At 43.8% G+C, this 25,340-nt stretch overlaps 1 protein-coding gene across 2 annotated transcripts in view; it reads left to right on the forward strand.

The window, feature by feature from the left end:
- LOC137431633 (plasma membrane ascorbate-dependent reductase CYBRD1) overlaps positions 1-24,962 on the forward strand; it is a 60,885-nt gene extending 35,923 nt beyond the window's left edge. Inside the window, exons 2-4 of one of the 2 annotated variants that reach the window (XM_068123168.2) lie at positions 6,553-6,761; positions 14,790-14,944; positions 23,556-24,962. In XM_068123168.2, coding sequence (XP_067979269.1) covers positions 6,553-6,761; positions 14,790-14,944; positions 23,556-23,727 — 536 coding nt within the window. In that variant the 3' untranslated portion in view covers positions 23,728-24,962. Of the gene's footprint in view, positions 1-6,552; positions 6,762-14,789; positions 14,945-19,917; positions 20,725-23,555 lie in introns of those variants that run through there. The other variant, XM_068123169.2, reaches the window with a different exon arrangement.
- The last annotated feature ends 378 nt before the right edge of the window (positions 24,963-25,340 follow it).

Below are 25,340 nucleotides of genomic sequence, written 5' to 3' on the forward strand. Positions count from 1 at the left end.
CCAAAATGATGAAATACCAAATTTTTATCTTGGCATTCAATCAATCAAGGCCAGGTGCAGATCACATCTTGCCTCACCATTGAGGCCGTGGGTAGTCCACCGATTGTGATGTCACATGGTAATGAACACACTAGTTGGTTTTACCCTTGCTAAATCCAGTGAATATCGTTTAAAGAAAATGGATTTTATTTTCACTCCTTGTGATATAGGCATTCTAAACAATCTGTGACTTGAGAGAGTTGTTACTCATGCTGCAGCCAGTAAGCCAAACACATGAGTATCGCGATGATCCCGTGTCTGTTTTTGTTTGTCTGTTTGTCCGCAGAATAACTGGACAACAATAGCAACGAGAATCACCAAATTTGGCAAAGAGCTTCATATTGTGAATGCCTCGGACGAGTTAATCTTTGACTTCGTAAGGCATGAATAGTCCCAGTTGGAACGATGCTCGTCTCCCGATGGAAGGCAGTGGTAGTCGGACTGCATTAAGTGATAAAGTGGGCCTTGAGGTTCTAAAGGGTCTTTGGGTTCTCAGGGCTATTGGGGGTCTTAAAGAGTCTATGTCGTCTTAAGGAGATTATGTGGTCTTAAGGAGTCGAAAGGGATCCAAAATGTCAAAAGGGTGAAAAGGACTAAAAGAGTAAAGGGAATAAAAAGGACAAAAAGGACCGTGCCCTCCCTGCCCCACCTCCAACTCTCTGTCCTCCCTTCCCCACTCCCAACCCCCTATCCTTCCCTTTCTTCAAAGCAAGAACGGCATTAACAACATTAAGAAGTTAAAATTTAATTGAAAGACAAAATGAAATAATGATTAAGATCAAATTCAATGGCGAGGTTAAATTCAGAGGATTAAGAGATTATAATCAAATAACAAAGAAACTTCGATGATGGAATCTCATGATATGTGATAGACATACTGTACAAACTTAGATTACATTTTGTGTTGATTAGCTAATTATCTCACCACCTGGATGGAATTTTAAAAAGGGCTGCATTCGTTTTTGCATGTCGATGTCATGAATCGTGCCGAGTTTAAAAAAAAAACAATCTGTTGAGCTGCCTCAGAGGACTAGGGAAAAACAAAACAAGACCGAAAGTCTAACATGTCTAACATTAGTCGGCGTAGCTGAGCTTGTTTGATACTTTAGTTGAAGAGGATAGTATGGCCTGGGTGGGGATACCATAGAGCAAATAATGTAAGTATTTAACCCTTTAAGTACGGGATTTTGTTTTTGATAAAAATACCCCCGGTACGGGATTAATTTGGCATTTTGGTACGGGAATGCAAGCATGTACTGACGATCTATTTATAGGTATAGTTGATGACGTGTGGTAACGTCATCCGTACACAAAACTTTTTCGCGGGTTGCGGCACTGGACGTCATCCGTACTCAAAGGGTTAATTTTTTTGCACTGATCCCGGTGTGTACCCCGATTTAGAATAGGTACACCGTATCCCTGCGCATCGTAAGAGGCGACCAAGGGTTGGCGTCAGGAAGGGCATCCGGCCCTAAAAACATTGCCTCAAACAGGGAACCATGATTGTCATGGGGCTCGCAAGGCTAACCCCCGCTCGAGCGGGTAAAATGGCCTTAAAACGATCATTCATTCATTCATATTTTTGAGACACTAGACACTTCTATGCTTCAAGTCAACAATAAACCAACCATACACCGCTTCAATCTAGAAACTTTGCAATAACGACAAAGGGATTGCAGTTTTATTTACATAAACTATTATATTTACAATATTATTAGTACTAACGCTATTATTATTATTACGAAAACAATACTGCTGTATTATATTTACTAGCAATGGTACCCGCCCTAGTGCCGGGGCTTCAATTGGGAGTCCCAAATGGAAAGGTAAAATATCGGAAATTGAAGGCTTTTTTTATTTTAAACTATTTATGTAAACATCTGTTAAATCATATCACACGCAAATCATCAAAATCTAAACTATTTGTAGAATTTCAATAAAGCCGCATCACTGTTCATATCGGTAAATATTATTCCATCATGTTTGGAAAAACTGGAAAATTGGAAAAATTGGTAAATTGGAAAAAAATTGGAAAAACAATATAGCCTATTTTACTCCAGGGGGTCACAGGATTGCCCACCCAAAATTTTGTTGCGATCGGTTCAGCCGTTTTTGTGGTACCTGGGAACGGACAGACGGACATTTGGTGAATTATAGTGAGATAATAATAAATAATCGGTTTATACCAAAAGACTTTCACAGCCATAGGCTGAATTACAGTCAAATTACAAATACTGCATTTTGATTACAATAATAAGATACAATAATAATATAAGACGCAGCAAGATGCAAGTTATAAAATGCATAAACCAATATAAAGTTATTTCAACACAAAAAGGCAGGAAGGAAAATATGAAGGGCAATATAAAGTATTGCAATTTAAAATATCAAAATAATGAAGTAGATCAAAACAATCAATTGTGGTAGAGTAGACCCAGAGTGGTGCACAACAAAGGCACCATGAAGTGTAGCAAGCAATAATAAATTTTAAAAAGCTGTACCAAGCCTCCCCATGAAGTTCAACCAGACCGAAGAAGCCATGGAGGCTGCGACATTGACCGCCTCCCCTACCTCCATCGCACAACCTCGGCAATATCTACAGCGTTTGCGCAGAAAAACATGGAGAAGTCCCATGCACACATCGCAGAGAACACCAAGGTCCATACGCAGACCAAGCAGCAGGCAGAGGGGCGCAGGAACGAGCACGGTGGTGGGCCCGATGGTGAGCAGATCAAGTCATGAGCAGAGGGAGATGAACGGAGAGCCAGGTGCGCAACGGAGAGCCATGTGCGCAACTGACAGCCATGTGCGCAACTGACAGCCATGTGCGCAACTGACAGCCAGGTGCGCAACTGAGAGCCAGGTGCGCAACTGAGAGCCAGGTGCACAACTAAGAGCCAGGTGCACAACAGAGAGCCAGGTGTGCAGCCAGGAGCCGAATCCGTCGAAATCCAGGGCAGTTCCCATCTAGCCAGCAGCCCAAGGACAGCACAGGCATGAAGGCAAAATGCAGAGCCAAGAATATGGCGCCACTCACGACTCGCAGGTTTCCAGGCATTCTTCGATCATAATCCTTGCTCAAAACCCCGCCGATGAAACCCACCGCCAAAAACCTGCAAGATCAGCCCGAAAGGTCATGAACCCAAACATCACAAAAACCGCCACATCCACGAACAGGGGCATGCAGTCCATGCTGGCATGGGAGGGAGGGTGTACCTCGCCAGCACCGAGACCATCTGAGCATCGGTCACTGCAGAACCACGTAGGCCTCAGAGGCAGAACCTCAGCACCGAACCATGTGATACAGGGAGCTCAAGGTGTCTGGACAGTCATTATTAATCCCTATTGGAGTATTGAAGCATTGGAACTCCCTCGTTTGCTAAATTTAAATATGAATTAAAATAAACTAATAACAAAACTGCAAAACTTAAGGACTCTTTTCACCACGAGACACATTCACGATACCGGCTAATCCCGATATTAGTTTATTCTATGTTTCGAGTCAACAATCAACCGACCATACACCGCTTCAATCTAAATAATGACAAAGGGATTGCATGTTATGGATTCGTCACTTCCGTTGTTGGGGTTTTCATCCACTGTAAACATTTTTGATTCCATGTACTATTATTGTTGTCGTTTAAGGGAAATAGATATTACTATTTTCAAAAGGTAAAAAAGTGAATGTTTTAAATGAAACCGGAACCGAACGACGACGAAGAGGAAGAGAAGAGGAGAAGGCGGAGCGAGTGAGGCGGGGAAGAAGCCTAGCTGCTTCGAGGTCTGGAGCAAACGTTGACGAACGGAGGTCACTAGCGAACTTCGGGTTTCCCGGGAAAGGGATTCTTGCGATAGAGTTGTTACACTGTGACAGATCAACCTGCGTGTCAGGTTTTGGCGGTTGATTCCGAGGAGAATCATCGTCGTGCTGTTACGCCTCGAGAACGGGCCGTCGACCATTTTGACTCGCGCGCTTTGCGCATTGCGCAAGGTTTTTCGTTTCGCTTCAACCATTTTCACCGCATCCAGACGTTTATCTGGTGTGTGTGTGTGTGTAACGTGGATTTTGAAGGTAAATCTGCGGTTCGCCGGTTTGGAGCCGTGAAACGTCCATACCCGAGGGTGTGATTTACCAGTCGCCTGGAGAGCGCCTTTGGATTTCCCCGTCGCCTTGAGGGCACCTTTGCGCAGCTTTGGCCGCGTGACTGTGACTGTCATCCGAACGGGGTTCTGGCCTCGATTGGACATCGTTCTGACGATCGCTGGAGCGGATCGACTTGGGCTTGATGCCGGAATAGAGACATTGGGGAATGTTCTTCTTTTCGCTCACTTGGAGCACAGTGAGTTATATTGTACGAACCTGATGGTACCATCATAGGAAATATATAGTGGTTGTACAATTGATTACTATTGTTGTTGTACTGTTATTCTTGTGTGATCTTAATACAATATTTGTTTGTTGGTAACAATTGGTGTGGCTTCACCATTGATCTTTGACATACAGAATAACACATTTTTCTGCCGTGACTCCTCTCGGGGCTCGGAGGTACACCATGACCAGGGGTTGGGGAGGAGCATGTAACATTGCAGTGTTACGATTATGTTTACTATATTATTAGTATCAACCCCATGATTATTATTACGAAAACAATACCACTGTATTAAGAAACCTGGGCTACGTTGTCCGAAGGGGCCTGAAGGTGAGCCATGAAGGCATGAAGCCGAAGGCCTATATGTACTGGGTCGTTAGAAGACCCGTAACACCTATGCTTTTGATATTTGATGGTCATTTTAACAATCGGTTTGTTTTTGTTTCACACTGAATGAAAAACGTTGAGGCAGAGCATGCAGATTGTGATATATGACAGGTTCGACGATATGTTTTGACTGAACGAAATTGGAATGAAAATGGCGTTGTGCAGAGTCAGCCGCCGTACCGCCGTAATGACGTCAGATGCAATCGCATCACCCTGTCATGTGACCAGTTCCTCAGCTCTGATTGGTATACGTTTGAGGGGACATAAATACATACATACATACATACATACATATGGACGGACAAACACTGTTCTAGACGGCTTTGCCCATAGAAATGTTAATGGACCCTGCCAGAAAGACTTACTGAAGGACATCGCTGTGGCTTTAACAGCACTTCTCGACTTCATTGCAGATGAGCTGAAAATGAAATTAGTGACATATTTATGAATATGTCAAATTGAAACTTATGCAGCGTATTTGTACATTGAATATGTCAAATTGAAACATATGCAACTTATTTGTACGTATGTGTAGTTTGTGTGAGTAAAATTTGGTCATATTTAGTGTAAAGGTCAGGGTCAAAGCTATCCATAACAAGTAAAGGACTGACCGCATTTAGAAAATGTATCAACCAAATTATTTTTGCATAACATTCAGTCATGTAAAACACTTGATAGGTAAATTTTTCGAAATTACCAAATTGCTGTTTCCATGGCAACTGTTGCTTATTTGGATTTTGCAAGTATCGTTCTTTGTAAGACATCTTAATTGATACTTGGCCAAAAATTTTTTTTTTTTTTTGCTAAGTATGTTGTTTGGTTCGGTTAATTTGTTTGTCTGTAAGCTCGCCTATAACCTAAACTGCTCAGCCGATCATTCTGAAACTTTCTCAGATTGTAGGCACCATCCCTGTGACGTCAATTCTTCAAAGTCCCTGTGACAGCCAAATTTCTAAAATTGTCAATTTGCATCCAATTGCAATTTGAAGAGGCCTGTGATATCAATGTTTTGATATCGATGTCATTTCAATGTCAATTAATTCAATCACCAATTTTTTTGGAGGTGAAGAGGTCAAAAGGTCAACATAGGCCGAATTTCTAAAATTGTCAATTTTCATCCAATTGCCTTGGAATTTGAAGAGGATTTGCATATTTGGTCATTGAATTCAACCACCAATTATTTTTAAGGTCAAATTAACATCTTTCTTGTTTGTCTGTGTGTCTGTCATACTATTTTTGTCCACAGCTATCAAGCAATCGTTAGAATTTTTTGTTTGTGCAGGTGACCAGGCAAGTACAGCAACGTGCATCTTTGGTCAGGATCCGGATACCATAAATTTTAAAGTTATTCTTCACCATTGAGAGATAGGGCCAAAAACGATAGATAACACGATATCTCAAAAAGTTATGGATGGATTTGGACGAAACCTGGTGGACCGGACGAAAAAGAATTGATTCCATTTTGTTGAAGATCCGAATCCGGATCCAGAAATGAGAATTTTTTAACATTAATTACGTCATTCTTCACCATTGAGAGATGGGGCTAAAAACGATATTGCATGATGTCTCATAAAGTTGTGGACAGATTCGGTGAAAACTTGGTGGGCAGGTTGTAGACAGGTTGTAGACAGGTTGTAAAGGTAGAGGAGTTGGTTTTTCAGCTTTTTATATAACCATTGAAATTGTTGAATAAATGAATTTATCCTATTTTAATTATTTTATTATTTCCTCTGCTTCCCCACCATCCTTTCGGCAGCATTGTTGAGTTACAGGTTTCCTTGTGCTCATGTTATGCCCAAGTTCCGGTGGAAGGTTCTCCATGCTGGACTCCAGGCAATCGCCTTCTTGCTGACTGTGGTGGGCCTCGTAGCCGTGTTCGACTTTCATAATGCACAGAAAATTCCCAACATGTACAGTCTGCACAGTTGGTTCGGCCTTGCTGCAGTTCTGTTATTCACTCTACAGGTAGCCATCTTGCACCTTCTGGTCACTTTGTTCTCCACGTTGTTATTTGTACCCATGTGCACCTATGACATATTTGTAGATTTTATAAAGTGCTTTTCTGCTTTCTCAAGGGTCTCTTTGAAGAGTCATATATTATTTGCTTATTTGATGAAATCCAAAGAGTCATATTTGTTCTGCACTCTGCCAGAGAGAGAGAGAGAGAGAGAGAGAGAGAGAGAGAGAGAGAGAGAGAGAGAGAGAGACAGAGAAAGAGAAAGAGAAAGAGAAAGAGAAAGAGAAAGAGAAAGAGAAAGAGAAAGATAGAGATATATAGATAGATAGATTTTCGTCAAACACTGCTTCATCCATTTGTCTAAGCACTGCAATCTGATAACTCGTAAATTCTTTACCTTGATTGTTTTGTCCCGATGTCCTTGTACTTATTGTATTAGCTTTACATTACTTCCCCCAAAAAACTGTTACATGTGGGTACACATTGTCCCATCAATTTTGGTAGCACCTTGATGCCATCTGCACATTGTAATCTTTGGGATGGTTTGGCAGCCTTTGCAGGACATGCACTTTGATGTCTTTATAGTTCGGAAACCAAGTGGCACCCAGATGTTCCCAGTGTGGTCAACAAGGTAGGGATTGCAAGGAGACAAGTCTGGACTGTATGGAGGATTATTTTGAATTTCCGAATACATTCCTGTTCAAGTAGTTTACACCTTTGCCGTGTGAATGCAGGCTCCACCGTGTAGTGAAGTCAGCTCCTCGAAGTTATCTCGGTGTTTTTGTCATCTTATTCACTACCAAGTCGACGTAGTAATGTGCATTGATGCATTTCCCATAGTCAATAAACTCCGCATGAATAAAGATCCCAAAACACTTGCCGTAAGCTTTCCAGATGACGGATAAATATTTACTTTTTAGCCTCAACCGGACGTCAGCGCAGTCGGGAGCTTATATTTTGCGTCCTCTTCGTCTGTCCGTTCGGAGCCTTTGCTCGAAAATGACCAAATACATTTCTTTCATATCCGGCCCATGTATGCAATAATATTCGGGAATCATTATTTATTTTTATACATGTTACCATCTCCACTGCCAACACACATCTTTTAATTATTTATTTATATACACTTTACCATCTCCACTATCAACACACAACTTTTAATTATTTATTTAGGTACACTACCATCTCCATGAGCTACTGTACGTACTAACTTGAATTATTTATTTCTATACACTTTGCCATCTCAACTACCAGTAAACTACCTTGAATTATTTATTTATTTATATACACTTTACCATCTCTACTACCTACGTATTTATTTAGTTATTTAAATGTAAAATCTGTGTGTCTCATTTTTCAGGTGGGGTTGAGGGCTGTTTCCCATTCCATGTTGGCTTGCTGTGACTGGAATGAAGTGATTTAACCAGGCCGCAACACGCGTCACAATCTTCAATAACTTTTCTTCTTCCCTCTGTTACTCTTCCTGGACTCTGTTTCAATGGCCATATGAGTTGCTGTTTGCTTCCAACACTGCCATGCAATTATTCTCACTTAGTTAGCGTTCAGGATGCGTTCAGGATGCGTTCAGAACCTCACTTAGCGTTCAGGATGCGTTCCTGGAAAAGAGAGCGCTAATCGAAATTGCACTAAATGTGGTTATTATATAATTGTTTATATGGAGATGCATTGCCGACAGCGTTATTTCCTACACATTAGCGGTATATGAGGGCTTCATTGGGGTGACGGTAATAGCGCTAATAATAACACAGATGGTAAATGTATTATTTTGTAAATAAAATAATATTTTTTTCTAATAGTATCAGCAAGTACATAATAAATAAACAAAAAAAAGAAGTAAAACATCAATAAAAGAATATATTGCCATCGCTCCTACTCCTCCTACATGGCAGAGGTGGCAGGAGGCTCATCCTTCTGCAAAACTGCAGGCTTCTTCTTGAATATATAAGGCATCCAGGGTTCACTGCCTTGCCTGGAGCTTCTTTTCCTGGAGCATTTCTCTGTAGCAGGAGCACAATTATTTACGCTGTGCTGCTGCACCTCCAATCCGGGTCATTTTCAGAGAAGATCTCCAAGAGTCTAAAATTTCCATGACCATCAGGATGCCCTCAGTCAAAAATCGCTGTGGAGAGTTTTCCTTTCATGTAGAGCCTCAATTCTGCAGCAGCATCTCTGGCCTCCTCGGCAATACGCTGTTTCAGCTCCTGCAGTTCCTCGGTGGTAAGGGTCTTTCCATGAGACTGCAGTAGCTCCACCACATCATTAACGTCCACTTTGTCCAGGTTTACTCGGTTGGCCAGCTGGGAGATGTCACAGCTAATCGCTGGCACCACCACCTTGAACTCCACAGAGTCCTTCACTACCTCCTGCCATACCTTCCGCCAGACACTGTTTATGCAATTGGTGGTAACTTCAGTCCAGGATGCGCTGGTTTCCTTTGGTCTTCATGATATTGTAGGACTTACAGAAGTCCATCGTCGACTGCTTATTCTGACCATCTATTGCCTCGACCCGCTGCTTGAACGTGACCACAAGGTCAGCGGAAATGGTCCTGTCTAGTGGGTCCTGTGTATTGGAAATAAAATGTAAAAAGTGGGGGTGGGGCAGAAGATGACAAGATTTTCACCCAATCTCCACCAAATTTTGCATACGTGTTGGTAGCACCAAGGGTCAGGTGGTAGGCACAAGGAAAAAAAAAATCCCCCCTGTGAATTTCTATAGAACAGTTCTATAGAATGTCCTAAAGTTCCATATTATTTCTATAGAACATTTTTTTGCAGGGTGCGCAGAAAACCCTAGAAAAGGGGGGTGTTTGGGGCAACTTAAAGTATTGTTACGTTTGTAGTGGGTAGGCAATGATTACCTTAGAACCAGGTAGAATGTATAGGTAGGTGCTCTGAATGTCGTGTAGAAACCTTGATGTAAATAAGTCAGCTCCGTGTGTTCGGATTAAGTGTATCTTCGTCCCCCATTACGAGGAGTGGCTCTTGTGCTAATTAGCTCAAGGATTATGGGTAAAATTATCCCTTGTACATCGTTACCTCTGTATCTATTCCTTTGTCTCTTTTGGCACTGCACTATAGACACGTAGGGCTAGAATCCCACATTTAAACACTCATTAATAAAAACCTACCAGAAGTCATGCGTTGAGCCCTACAGCTGACAAACCCCGACTTGGGAGACACACACAGGATGGGCAGGCCGAGGCCACGCCCCGAGGAGCCGTGGTTGGTCAGGGTTCTTGATTGACAGGAGGACTGGTAAGAAGGGACTCGCTGATTGGCGAAGCACAACCGATGACGTGAGAGCATGGGTGATAAAAGGACGCGCTAGCGGACATTTTGCTCTCTGTTCTGCTCTTCTCTTCGCTTCGCGCTCTCTCTCCGCCCTCTTCGCTTCTCTCTGCTCTCTGCGTCTGGTCTGGATCACGGCAGTCGGCATTTATCTCTCTCGTTCTCGACAATAAAGCGAACGATTGTGCTTGGACCACGGGCTCAAGGAAGCGATCGGACCCGCCGTGTTTGGAGACACCACTGGTGGACGTGCAGAAGCAAAGGGGAGGGCCACGGACCGAGGGCTGCAGCTTCCCACCGGTAATGACGGGGACAGGCCCGGCTGGAGGAGTGAGTGGCACACGGCCTGTTCGATTCACGCGGAAGGCGCTGTTGTGCCCCGGCGGGCGCAGCCTAGTGAGCGAGAGCGTGCGGAGGCCTAGCAGCGCGGGAGTGAGCGGTTCCTGCCAATGACCTTGACGACCCCTGACGAGACCCCATCAGTGATCAGAGTTAAGTGCACCCACACCCACAATTATTTTCCAGTTATTTTATCTTTCCCTGTGTCCGTGTTTCAAGTCTGTTGGCGGGACGTCCCAATTTAGGAATTTATTTGACCGTGTTTTATTTTGTATTACCAGCATTTCTTTTAACTAGGGCATGCCCGTACTATATCTATATCTAAAATTATATCCCCCCCCTCTATTTACATGAAATGGTTTGGTCCAAAGCGAACGGCTTGCGAGTGGTGACAATCCCCCCCCTCTATTTACATGCAATGGTTTGGTCCAAAGCGAACGGCTTCCGGAGTTTGGTAAAGAAATCGCCATCGCGTGCACAAACGCGCAGGAAAGCGAATGAATCGCAAATTCGTTTTTATTAGTTGTAAAACATAGTTTAACGCCAACATAGTTTGCAAACGTGAAATAAATGAATACGCTCTCAAATGTGCCATCCGAGGCAGAGTGTGCCCGCCACGTTCGGCACACGCGATCGTTCGCTGCTCTCTGATTGGTTGAATCGTTTTTTGGACATAGCTCGGTAAGTAATTGTCCGATTAATATGAAACCTTGAAAAGGCACATCCTCGGGTCCCCAGCAATATACCTGGCAAGTTAAAAGTATATCGGACCCGTGGTTGTCGAGAAACAGCGGTCACAGACAAACGTACAGACAGACAGACAGAGATTACTGGAATTATAGATAGATTAAGCCGATATTTTTGGACATTTAAAATCCCGTTTTGTGTGAGTTATTTTCCGCAGGATTGAGGACTGCCGGTGAGATCCGTGCAGGTAAGTGCTCTTCAGCATCATCCTCCTGCCTTGCCTGGATATACAATCCAGGCAAGGCAGGATAACCTTGCCTCCTGCCTTGCCTGCCTTGCCTCCTCCTTGCCTTGCCTGGAGCGATGGCAAAATTGTGTTAACAAGACCATTTGACACAGATTCCGCACTTGCAACGGCAGGTTAAAAGCTCCTTGTCTTGCGGAAGTGAATGGTTGAAAATGCACATGCGTAAAAGGCCTTGCTTGTGTTCATACGTCATTTCAAAAGTCTCATATTAATGGATATCTGCTTTTTTTTTGCCACAATAAGTTGTTTTTCCTTTCGTTTCCCCTTCCAATGATTCCATTGCATTAGCAACATGGCTTGTTACCTGGCGCACACAAAGCGATAAGCAGGATTAAGCAATTGGTTTATGTCCGTGCATCTGTCTACAAATGTCAGTTTATGATTGAGAAACAACTTGTTTGAATTGAATGTTTTATATTGAACACGAATCGGAACACAAATCGGAACAGTATATCTAATGGATTAATGACTTCAAAGTCTCATTAGGTACCGTCCATGATTCCTCTAGGTTTATGCCGCATACAGGAGCTCAACCTTTACACAAGGAGTGCTTTGCTCTGGCTGCCCAAGCTAGCAGGTACCTGAAGGTGATGGGTGGTTGAAAATGCAGTCGTACATAATGCCGAGGCATTGCTTGTAGTCAGCTATTAGCTCAAACCCATTTATAGTTATGAATGCTCTGAGTAGCTCGTAAATGCCCTCTTTCATTCACAATGGAGTTATCCATTATTGGGCAAGAACTAAATTCTGAGCGTCAAAGAAGGGGACTTCCAAGTACATTTTTTAAATCTTTGGCACATTACGTTTCGGGGGCATGAATTGCCGACCTCCCATACTCGGTGGTAATGTCTTGAGCTTGTATTGTGGTTTGGGGTCTTAAGGGTCTTCGTGGTCTTAATGGGTCTTAGAGTTGTAAAGGGTCTAAAGGGTCCAATGTAATTAATACACGTTCTGTGTGGACAAACAGATAGACAGACAAACAAACAGACCCAAATGCAATACACTCTCCTCTGCCGAGGGTAACTAGAACGGCACTTGGTAGAGCGCATACCTAGGCCAGACTGAACAGTATGGTTGTAGCCCACTGATAGGCCGGATCTGCATCCATACCTGAACGAAAATCTAATTGGCTTGTTCTTGTCACCTACCCAAATCATCCACCAACTTATGTCATAATCCGTTCACAACGTTGTGAAATATCATGCTATATATATCATCCGTGTCCCTTTCTCTCAATGGTGAAGAATCACTTAGAAAATTACATTATCCATATCCGTATCCTCGCCAAAATCTAATCATTTCGTCCTTATCGCACACCCAACCTGTCCACCAAGTTTCGTCCACATCCGTCCATACCTTTTTGAGATACCCTACTCACAAACAGACACAGGGGAACGCATAACCTCAGTTTACCTTCGGTGATGGAGGTAATTACGTATTGAAAAGATCCTTTTTCATGTATTTCCCTCATTTTACATCCTCATTGGCACTCACACATGCAATATGTTTGTCAAGTACAACATGCTGTCTTTTGATTAAATCCATCAGGGAAGCGACGGGAGGGACGCCGACTAGTAATTGATATCGTAGCAACAAAATGCTTTATTTTCAAGAAATGACAAACATTTTATGAGAGTATTGACAAGCAGGACAGCATAAACCACAATTTTCACCGAACCTGTTTTACCACATGTGTATTTATAATAGTGAAATCTGCAATGCACTTATTGGCACACACCAGGTAGTGAGACAACAAATTATATTCATTTCCTCTATATGCATGTCACACCAACCAACTTTCTTCTTCCTGCTTGCCATGTTGTAGCACTTATGTGCATCTGTCTTCAGCTGTTAAGATGAAACTACTCCCCCAACAATGGATGGAGGCCCTCACTGCTAAACCTGAGATACAAACTTCACCTCAAACTATACAAACTTAGATACAAACTTCACCTCAAACTATACAAACTTAGATACAAACTTCAAAGTTCACTGAATACAAACGGACGCTGGTGGGATTTGCATTTTCACATGCTTTGTAGTTTACTTTGGATACAATCCATTAACCCAAGGGTGTTTCCTATGCAGCCTGTGGATCATTTTCTGGGGCTTCAAGGTGGCTGTTCAACCACCATCTCAGGTCATCCCCCTTCCACAACCTTGGTCTTTTCTACCCCCATTAACGAATTAACCTTGGCCTTCTCTCTGGACATATCTCGAGCTTTCAATACAGTCTGGCATTCTGCCTTGCTCTTCAAACTCTGCCTGCGGCATCCTAGGCTAACTCCACTCTTGAGTTACTGACTTCCTCTACTCTCATAGCCATCGTGTGGCTCTTAAAGGAATCCTTTCATCTCTCCTTGTCGAGGCTGCAGTGCCCCAAAGCAGTGTTCTGGGCCCAGTCGTATTCCTCATCTTCATCGATGATCTCTCGTATTCCTCATCTGGTCATATTCCTCATCTGGAAAATCCTCTATCTATTTGCTTCTGTTCTGCTCTTGCACCCTCTACTCTCTCAATGGTTTGTCACATCCTCCTCTACTCCCCAGGTATCTGCAGGATGCATGCGGTCCACCAGCAATCCCCTTCTAGTGAAACTCCTAAAATCTCGAATCACTGCTCACCTCCACTCATTTATTTCCTCTTTTGTCCCACCTGTGGACCCGCCTTCCACATTCTCTTCAATCTCATCCTTCCCTCCAGGTCTTCAAGACAGCTGTTCACCACCATGTCAGATCATCCCCAATCCAAAACCATGATCTTGTGCATCCGTTAAGCCACCCCCAACTGCCCCCACCCCAAAGTTTGCTTTTGTATCCATCTGTCCACCCCTTGCGTTATCCCTACCGCTCATCATTACTCACATCCCTTGTGTGTTTGTCCGTCTCCATCAACTCAAACATGAATCGGAATCAGCCTGCCTGTGAAACACCAGGATGACAGTTTGGAGCTGGATCAGGATTCAAACCCAGGGTAGACACCTTAGGTAGCGGTGAGCGTGCGAACCTCGAGTCTATCCTGTCAATCCCGTGCGTTAAGCATGTGGTCGGAAATGCGAGGTGGTTGCTAATTCCACGATTCTCAAAAGACAGGATCCCCTGTATATTGAAAAAGATTCTGACTGAATGGGTCTACATTCCACTCGCGTTCGAGTTGCGGCGTTGCTTTCTGCCAATGTCAGACTACACACAATTCCTTGTTCCTGCCAGTCTTGCAAGTTGACGGGATCATAAGGACATGGCCACATGTGCGCAAGGATTCCCCAGCTCAGCTGGCATAACTTACTCACATGCTCGGTTGTAACGCCAGTATGCAAACTTCTGAGATGATGCCAGATCTATCGTCAACTATGAAAGTATGTTGTTGTTTTTCTTTTTTCTTTTTTTTTGCAGGGTCTGCTAGGGCTCTCGGTGTTTTTCTTCCCAAGCTCTCCCACCCATCTTCGTTCTGCTGCCAAACCCCTGCATGTGTTCTTTGGAATTTTCATTTACTGCATCATCCTGGCCACAGCTGGAATGGGCATCACTGAGAAGCTGATATTTTCTTTGTGAGTTACTTCCAAGATACGTGTATCTCGTCATGTTACTTCCAGTGAAATCCATTTTAACTCGAACCAAGACATCCTTTAACTCGTATTTAACCATTTTGAATACAAGCTGCATGATAAAGCTGTAATGTATATTTTTTATCCGGAGTTTAATGAAAGAAACAAATTTGGCAAATACCATAACCTGCTATTTTGCCATTGAGAGCTTGAAGAAGAAATTGGGAGTGGAGGACAGAGAGTTGGAGTTGGAGTTGGAGTTGGTGGGTGGCAAAGTATGGACGGAGTTGATGGGTTGGGAGGGGGTTTACAGACTTGGGATTTTGAGGGGGGAAGCTAAGGAATTGAAGAGGATTTTGGGGGGGGGGGGGGTGGGGGGAGAGCCACCCCTCTCCACCATCGTTGGAGATTAGATAAAACGTTTGAGAAGAGATCATGAGCACAGACAGCATTTTTGAACACAAAAAGGTAACCAAGGTCTAAAATTCTAATCTATTCCTTTGTATCTATTTTGTTCTCGTGGAGTCATCTCTCTGCGTCAATACACTTCCAGTCGTTCCTCCAGGGTTTTAATATGGCAGTTCACTGCCGTCTCATGTCATCTTCCCTGCACGTGATATTATGTACCCTCTTTAACCGTCCCTACACCTATCCATCTTACCTCAAACTGTCTCTACCTCCTCTCTCTTCCCCACCCTCCCTCTCTCTTCCCCACCCTCCCTCTCTCTTCCCCACCCTCCCTCTCTCTTCCCCACCCTCCCTCTCTCTTCCCCACCCACCCATCCTCCCTCTTCCCAAATATTCCCACCCACCCACCCGCCCTCCCTCTTCCCAAATATTCCCACCCACCCACCCACCCTCCCTCTTCCCAAATATTCCCACCCACCCACCCTCCCTCTTCCCAAATATTCCCACCCACCCACCCTCCCTCTTCCCAAATATTCCCGCCCACCCACCCTCCCTCTTCCCAAATATTCCCACCCACCCACCCTCCCTCTTCCCCACCCACCCACCCTCCCTCTTCGCCACCCACCCACCCTCCCTCTTCCCCACCCACCCTCCCTCTTCCCAAATATTCCCACCCACCCTCTTCCCAAATATTCCCACCCACCCACCCACCCTCTTCCCAAATATTCCCACCCACCCACCCACCCTCCCTCTTCCCAAATATTCCCACCCACCCACCCACCCACCCTCCCTCTTCCCAAATATTCCCACCCACCCACCCTCCCTCTTCCCAAATATTCCCACCCACCCACCCTCCCTCTTCCCAAATATTCCCACCCACCCACCCTCCCTCTTCCCAAATATTCCCACCCATCCTCCCTCTTCCCACCCACCCTCCCTCTTCCCACACACCCACCCACCCTCCCTCTCTCTTCCACACCCACCCACCCTCCCTCTCTCTTCCACACCCACCCACCCTCCCTCTCTCTTCCACACTCACCCACCCTCCCTCTCTCTTCCACACCCACCCACCCTCCCTCTCTCTTCCACACCTTCCCTCCCTCTCTCTGGGAGATTCCAATTATTTGAAGGCCTTGGTTTCCATGGCACCAAGCTGAGCAAGGAGTGAGGCAGGGCTGCCAGCCCAGAGAGGAGAGCAGTACTCAAACACAGGTGGACAAGGGTTCAGATGTGCCAAGGAAGGACTTTACAGGACGGACGATGCCCAGTAGGCAACTGGCTTTGGAGACCAACTTTTAAATGTGGTTTGCCCAAGAGCTGATATGGCTGATAACGAGTCCCAGGAGTTTGAGTGGCTGAACTACTTGAGGAGCGTTAAGAAAGTAGTTTGGAGGGTTTGCCAGATGGTCCTTTTGGAGAGAGACAATGAGAGTGTGAGATTTGTCAGGATTGAAAGACAGATTCCAAGTGTTTGATCAGCTTGAGATTCTATCAAGGTCTGAAGATACGGAAGAGGCGGCACCTTGCCTATCTGAAGGATGAGGGATGTTATGGCAGAGAACAGTCATCAGCAAAGATATAGAGGTAAGAGATAAAACGTTTGACAGTTTTCTAATACAAGAAGGCCTCATAAAAGGAGATCGATATGTAAGATATTGTTAATTATGCCTATGGAGTTTGGTCATGTGATGTATGAAGCGGTGGTTCCCAACATAGGAAACCATACAAAGGAACAGACACCATCCTTTTATTTATATACGATGTGGCTCAATTATTTTTTTTAATTCAAGATTTTATTTAAATTTTGTTTTTTTCTGGTTTTTGAAGCCTTGGACAATAGTCTAGAGCAGGGGTCGGCAACCTTAGGCACGCGTGCCACCATTGGCACGCGGCAGCGTAGTCATTGGCACACTGGCAAAAGCAGTGCCCTCTCAGCTGCATGCCAAATCACCTCTTGTACAGCCATTGGCTGTTGCGCGGCCTGTCTTATTTAGTTTGATTGACGGTACGGCCTCCCGCTCACATTTCCCACAGGAATTGCAGTGAAGCGGTTCAGGTTCGGTAGATGATGGCAACCCCGCTATCTAAGAAAGCTAAAGTAAAGGTTCAGGCATTCCAGCCCTCATGGACAGAAGAGTGGGGTTTTGTTTTTCAGAAGGACCGTGCTGTGTGTACTTTATGTTTTGAAAATGTTGTTTGTCGAACGTCGAGTGTTAAGCGCCATTTTGAGACAAAGCACGAGAAAATTTTCAAAGATCAGGCAGACAAGGCAGAATCCATCAAACGTGCCGTGTCCAGGTATGGGAAGCAAGCCAACACCCTCAAAATCTTTGCCACTGCTAAAAACCATGCGACTGAAGCAAGCTATCGCATTGCTCATTGCATTGCGAAACGTGTAAAGCCATTCACGGATGGCGAATATATTAAGGAGGCTTTTCTCTGCAGCTCAGAGGTTCTGTTTGAAGGCTTACCAAACAAAGAGACAATCAAATCAAGAATAAAAGATATTCCCATGTCAGCTGGAAGTGTTGAGCGACGCATCGAAGAAATGTCAGAAAATGTCAGTGCGCAGCAAATAGCTGGGTTAAAAGTTGCTGTGGTGTTTAGCATTGCACTTGACGAGAGCGGGGATGTGAATGACATACCATGTTTGACAGTCATGGCAAGATACTGTGATTCGACTGTAAGAGAGGAACTCTGCTGCTTAAAGCCAATGTCGGACACAACAAAAGGTGAGGACATAGCCAAGGTGTTTATGGAACATTTTGAGGAGCGAGGGATTGACACCAGGAAGATTTTTGCAGTGACAACAGGTGGCGCCCCCGCCATGGTCGGGAAACAGAGGGGAGCTGTCAGATTAATTGAGGAAAAAGTCGGTCACCCCATCAAGAAACTCCACTGCATAATACACCAAGAAAACCTCTGTGCAAAGATATCGAATTCAGATCTTAATGAGGTTATGGCTACGGTAGTAAAGGTTATTAACTTCATAGTTAAGCGATCTGCTCTGACACACCGACAGTTCCAGTCCCTGCTCGAGGAAATGGACTGCACATACAAAGATATCCCTCTCCACTCAGTGGTTAGGTGGCTAAGCGGCGGAAATGTTTTGGAGCGGTTTGTCAACTGCTTTGATGCCATCAAGGCCTTCCTGGCTGAAAAGGGCCAAAACTACCAAGAACTCGAGGATGAAAAGTGGGTTGTGAAACTTATGTTTCTCACGGATATTACGGGACACCTCAATGAGCTCAATCTCCGACTGCAAGGTGCAGGGCAAAATGTTTTGATCATGTTCGACACATGGACGGCTTTTGTCGGCAAGCTAGCAATCTTTTCAAGCGATGTTGCTACCTCCACTTTCCGCTACTTCAGACACGTAAGGGAGCTGTCCTCGTAGCACAGCATCAGCACCACTGAAATATGCAAATACATGAGCGAGCTTGAGTCGGAGTTCACAACACGATTTGGGGACTTTCAGAAGTATGGACCCATGTTCTCTTTCTTGATCAAGCCAGACAGCTTTGATGGACACGAATTGGATTTATCTCTGATAGACTGGTTGGACACACAGGACATGTAAATGCAGCTGATTTAGCTGAAGAGTTCAACACTGTAGGTGACTAAGTTTGCAGAGCTACGGAAACAACTAGAAACTACTGTAGTGCAAGATCACGGAACCTGCATCTTCATCTGCTGGACATCCGTGCCGAAGAAGTTCAGCTGTCTCCGGAACGTTGCACTGGCTCTGCTGACAGTCTTCGGGTCAACGTACCTCTGTGAGCAGATATTCTCACACATGAAGAACGTGCTCAGCCCCTCATGCAGTCGTTTGACAACCGACCACTCCGAAGCATGTGCACAACTCAAAGTGACTAACTACAACCCCCAGATAATGGAGCTCAGCAAAGGAAAGCAGGGCCAGGGCACACACTGACTGGAAGGCATCTGTTTATTTGTAGTACACATGGGTTTGCATATGTAGCTGTTTGTCCATCTCTTTTTTTCCAACTCAGATGTGCATGTTTTCATGAGGATGGCAGCATTCTTTTATAGTACTGGTATTTCTGTTTGATACAGCTTATTCTCACTTTTTGACATTTGTTCCCAATGCAATACTTTGTAAATGAGTTACTGAAAGCAGTGTTTTGAAATGGGGTCCATGCATATAATTTGTAACCTCATGGGGGACAAATTTTACAATGATAAAATGATCATTACAATGTCCTGATTATGAGAGATAAATGTTTCTTTAAAATGTTGTTGCTATGCATGTGGCCTACATGGATGTTGTTGCTGTGCATGTAGCCTATATGGATGGAATTTAAATTCCATGTCTGTTGGAAATATTTTTTTGATGTGGCGTCATAATTAAACTTAATGTTAAACTTAATGTTGATATGGCACACTAATTAACAAGAACATTTCAAACTGGCACTTCATGTCAAAAAGGTTGCCGACCCCTGGTCTAGAGTAATGTTCGTTGGAGAAGATGATTCATGGAGCTGTCATCTTTTTCCTTTCGATTATTACTTCTATCTACACTTTTCTTTGTTCTCCATCTTCGGCAGTCAATCAGAAGAACGTGCTTCCAAATACGCTTGATATGGCTTTCCAACGCCCAGGCCATTTGGAAACTGCGAAGGGAACAACATTGTTGCTGCTGCAGAAATTAAGCAAATCACAAAGTACCATTTTCTTCTCTATTTAGCATGCTTTGCATCTTAAAGCTGATGCGGAGGATAATCTGCTAATTATCAGATCTGCTAATTATCAGTTTCAAAGTGTGGTTCGTTGACCTGGTTTAATGATGGCGTCAGATAATCATGGGTTTCAGATTGATTTTGTGGTGGGAGAGGTGGGGAACAAATTTGACATCTGTTTATTACTTATGCAAATGTGTTGGAGTTTAACCACTTCTTCCCCTCTCTTGCCCCCCACACCCACCACTGTGTGATTGGGCAGCCAACTAAGCATGCTGCTTCCAATTATATGGCCGATCACACCTGTAGAGAAAACGAGAAATTGTGAAAACTTCTATATTTGAAATTACAGAAATATATTCTGACTGAGTGGATAATTATACGAGTGAGCGGTGTCCACAACTGTCCTTGACAATGTTGTGGAACGTCAGCCGAGGCCCTCGTCATTTTCACCTTCATTCGCTTTTAAATTTATTTTATCCACACACACCTGAGGGATTGACGTGAAGCTTTCGACATAGGAGCGCCGACCCATGGATAATTTTTTTTTTAACAGTTACATGATGATTGGATGGAAAATGCGGACGTGTTCCCAAAAGTGTTTTCTGCAGGCATGGGCTGCACGGTGTTTCACGTATCAGTAATAAAGGGCCTTGACCTCGCGAAAAATTCAAATGACTTCCAACTGACATTTCTTTATCATTCCACTGTGATATATATATATATATCTGTATATATATACACTGTATATATATACACAGTGCATTCAGAAAGTATTCAGACCCCTTCACTTTTTTCACATTTTGTTATGTTGCAGCTTTATGCTGAAATTAAATTCATTTTTTCCCTCATCAATCTACACTCAATACCCCATAATGACAAAGAGAAAACAGGATTTTAGAAAGTTTTGCAAATTTATTAAAAAGAAAAACTGAAATATCACATTTACATAAGTATTCAGACCCTTTGCTATGACACTTGAAATTTAGCTCAGGTGCCTCCCATTTCCCTTGATCATCTTTGAGATGTTTCTACACCTTGATTGGAGTCCACCTGTGGTAAATTCAATTGATTGGACATGATTTGGAAAGGCACACACCTGTCTATATAAGGTCTCACAGCTGACGATGCATATCCGAGCAAAAACCAAGCCATGACGTCAAAGGAACTGCCTACAGAGCTCACAGACAGGATTGTGACGAGGGACAGATCTGGGGAAGCCTACAAAAAAAATTCTGCTGCATTGAAGGTTCCCAAGAGCACAGCGGCCTCCATAATTCTTAAATGGAAGAAGTTTGGAACAACCAGGACTCTTCCTCGAGCTGGCCGCCCGGCCAAACTGAGCAATCGGGGGAGAAGGGCCTTGGTAAGAGAGGTGACCAAGAACCCGATGGTCACTCTGGCTGAGCTCCAGAGGTCCTGTGTGGAGATGGGAGAAACTTCCAGAAGGACAACCATCACTGCAACACTCCACCGATCTGGGCTTTATGGCAGAGTGGCCAAACGGAAGCCTCTCCTCAGTGAAAGACACATGAAAACCCGCTTGAAGTTTGCAAAAAAGCACCAAAAGGACTCTCAGACTGTGAGAAACAACATTCTGCGGGCTTTCATGTGTCTTTCACTGAGGAGAGGCTTCCGTTTGGCCACTCTGCCATAAAGCCCAGATCCAGATCGGTGGAGTGTTGCAGTGATGGTTGTCCTTCTGGAAGTTTTTCCCATCTCCACACAGGATCTCTGGAGCTCAGCCAGAGTGACCATCGGGTTCTTGGTCACCTCTCTTACCAAGGCCCTTCTCCCCCGATTGCTCAGTTTGGCTGGGCGGCCAGCTCTAGGAAGAGTCCTGGTTGTTCCAAACTTCTTCCATTTAAGAATTATGGAGGCCACTGTGCTCTTGGGAACCTTCAATGCAGCAGAGATTTTTTTTTTTTTGTAGGCTTCTCCAGATCTGTGCCTCGACACAATCCTGTCTCTGAGCTCTGCAGTCAGTTCCTTCGACCTCATGGCTTTGTTTTTGCTCTGATATGCATTGTCAGCTGTGAGACCTTATATAGACAGGTGTGTGCCTTTCCAAATCATGTCCAATCAATTGACTTTACCACAGGTGGACTACAATCAAGGTGTAGAAACATCTCAAAGATGATCAAGATAAATGGGAGGCACCTGTGCTAAATTTCAAGTGTCATAGCAAAGGGTCTGAATACTTATGTAAATGTGATATTTCAGTTTTTTCTTTTTAATAAATTTGCAAAACTTTCGAAAATCCTGTTTTCTCTTTGTCATTATGGGGTATTGAGTGTAGATTGATGAGGGAAAAAAATGAATTTAAACGATTTCAGCATTAGGCTGCCACATAACAAAATGTGAAAAAAGTGAAGGGGTGTGAATACTTTCTGAATGCACTGTGTATATATATATATATTGTACTTTTTAACTATCAATTCCAGGGGCATTCAAAGACAATGAGATTTGAACTTGGGAACCCAGCATCATGAGAGTTGTGCTCAGCTGGGAACATCAAATAGGTCAACCCATGACGTCATGAAAAATATACACATCTTAAGGGACTTGGTGAAAATAAGTTTGTTCATGTGTAACAATCATGAGTAAATATATATCCATTTGTGGGATGTGAGAACGAATACTTCCACCATTGTTAAACTACTCAACACCCCTTTGGCTTTTTAAAAATATTTTCTTGTTCTTCCAGTTATTTTAGGTATATACTTTGACAATTTAGACATAATAATTGGCTGTGTGGAAATGGTGACTAGAACCAAGTTGGTGTGGAACAAAGTTGCCGGGAGAGATAGCTCATCGTTAAGCCTCGGATTATTCCTTTGTTCATCAAATATAAACTTGTGTAATGACAAGGAAGCAGGTTTTAAATGATCAAACAAACGCAGTACAGTGAATTGCTTCAACCTTTTGTCACCTGTGGAACCGATTCAAACAATGCATTGTCTTTCATATTCAGAGTTGCCTTGTGGTGAGCACGTAGCAATGGAATTCTGCATCCAACTTGGGATATTTTCATTGTCAGTGGAATGTGCACAGATGCTGCTCATTTGTGATTGGGATACATTTTTAGGACCACCTTTAGAGGCCATTTTCCCCCCACAGAGCAGGGGTTGAGCCTTTTTCGGGCACCTTGGTCCCCTTTTTTAAGCAATGTTTTATGGCCGGATGCTCTTCCTGCCGCCAACCCTATTAGTCGCCTTTTGCGACACACAGGGAATTACCAGTCAACTGGTACTCAATTTGCCGACCTCGGAAGGATGACAGGCTGAGTCAACCCACCTGGTGTTAATTCGGCAGTCGACCGGGATTCGAACCCAGGATCCTAGGATCCCAAGCCGGCACCCGAACCGCTAAGTCAACACCAGGCTTTATTGGGATACATTTTTAGCTTGAAAGCAAATCCAACCAGCAAGTTATTTGGTTTAAGCAATCCTGGACAGTCGGACGATAATGAAAACCACCGTGCGTACTGCTGTTCCCGATTGCAGAAAGAAGACCAATCGTACACTGCCTTACTCGGACTCGCCTCCAGAGTCTTTATTTGTCAACGCGCTGGGTATGCTCGTCATGGCTTACGGAGGTTGTGTGCTGTTCATCGTCACACGGCCTCAGTGGCAGTGGCCTCAAGACGACCACCGAGAGGTGGATTCTGGAAGTTGAACAACTGAAATGAAAGGAATGAGGAAATAGTTTGTCATGTGAGATTTGTGTTGACGGCATCACATTTGGTACAATCTGTGTCACCTAAGCGCTAACATGACCTGTAGAATGCTTTGTCCTACTTTCCTGCAATGCCATCTGAGCTACTGCTCTGTATTTCTGACCTTTATAAAGTGCCCATGATAACTCGGATGCAATTTAAGCATTCTCCTGAAGTCGAAAACCGAGATTAGGCTTTCGTTCCTGGTTGCTTTTAGTTGAGCAACTTGGACATCTGGTGAAGGGACTATTGGTATAATTTTGTACGTTATTGGTTCTTTAGACAGCTGGTTTGCTGTTCTCTCCACTCCCACATCCGCCTTTCCCTTCGGAACTGCATTCCTTATTGGGTGAGGGTTTGGGGGTGATTGGATGATACTCATCGTCCTTGTACGAGGGAAAGGGTTTTTAATAATAATAACAACAATAATAATAAAATAGTGGGAGAGCTGCTTGCTGGTTATCTTGTCATGCCATGTGTTTGCTTGCCCAACGTCGTGGCGCCGTGAAACCTCAAGCAAATCACTTTCCTTTGTGCATTTGGCAAGCTACATTTAATGAAAGGACACTGCATTCCAGAGAAGATGGCCCTTTTATGGCAGGTTTGGGTTGCAGCTAATTGGACGTCCGTCTCCTTGAGCATGTTGTAGGGCTTTACCTTTGTTTACTGCAGCACACGTCAGCCTTATTTGATGCTGTGACTCAAAAAATTGAGTTTGAAGCTCCAATTCCATACCTTTGGGTATCTCTTCAAGTAGTTAATCAACTTTGCAAAGAGAGGCGGATGATTATCTGTGCAGTAGTACAAGTTTAAACGTTTGAATAGACTTCGAGCATCACAATGCTGTTACTAATGACAGGGAACTAACTACCTGTCGTGTGTGCGTGCACATGTGCATGTGGTTAAAATAAATAAATAAATAAATTTTAAGAACCTTCCTTTGCAGACCCCATGTTCCACCACCATCCTTCCTGGTTTCCTCTTGCTGGGTTTTCTCAATTTATAGGAATGTTCTATAATCTGGAATTTTATATCTCTCGTTACTTATACAAGACTATGTTTCGGTCCTTAAAGTGCCATAGACTGGTTAACCTGTACAATCCTGTAACCTGTACAATCCATAGCTGTTGTGCTTTATCATTGGTTAACCTGTACAATCTCTTCACGATAGCTGGAATAAAAGAACTCATATTTTTCTGTTTTGTATTTTGTACCAACGAGTGAGATACCCGTGGTACGCACGGGTGGGAGGTCAGAAGCAAACAGACAATGCAGAAACGGCGAATGCTAAAGCATGAAACCAATAAATTCCACATTCCTGTAGCACCTTCAGTCACATGTCAGACACGGACAGCAAGTTCGTGAAGGACTTCCACGAAAAACGTTCCCGTTTGCAAACAAACAGGTACGTGTGTTCCATGCCCAGTCAATGGCGAATCTGCATATGGTGATCCGTAAATTTCACGTTTAGAAAGTAGAAACCGTCACGGCATTTCGTCATTCACTTGAACTCGATATCTTTTTTTTCATTCCAAACAGCATAACTACAATCACAAATTAAATAACATTAATA

Source organism: Myxine glutinosa, chromosome 7, assembly GCF_964187855.1.
Source record: "Myxine glutinosa chromosome 7, kmMyxGlut1.1, whole genome shotgun sequence".
NCBI lineage: Eukaryota > Metazoa > Chordata > Myxini > Myxiniformes > Myxinidae > Myxine > Myxine glutinosa.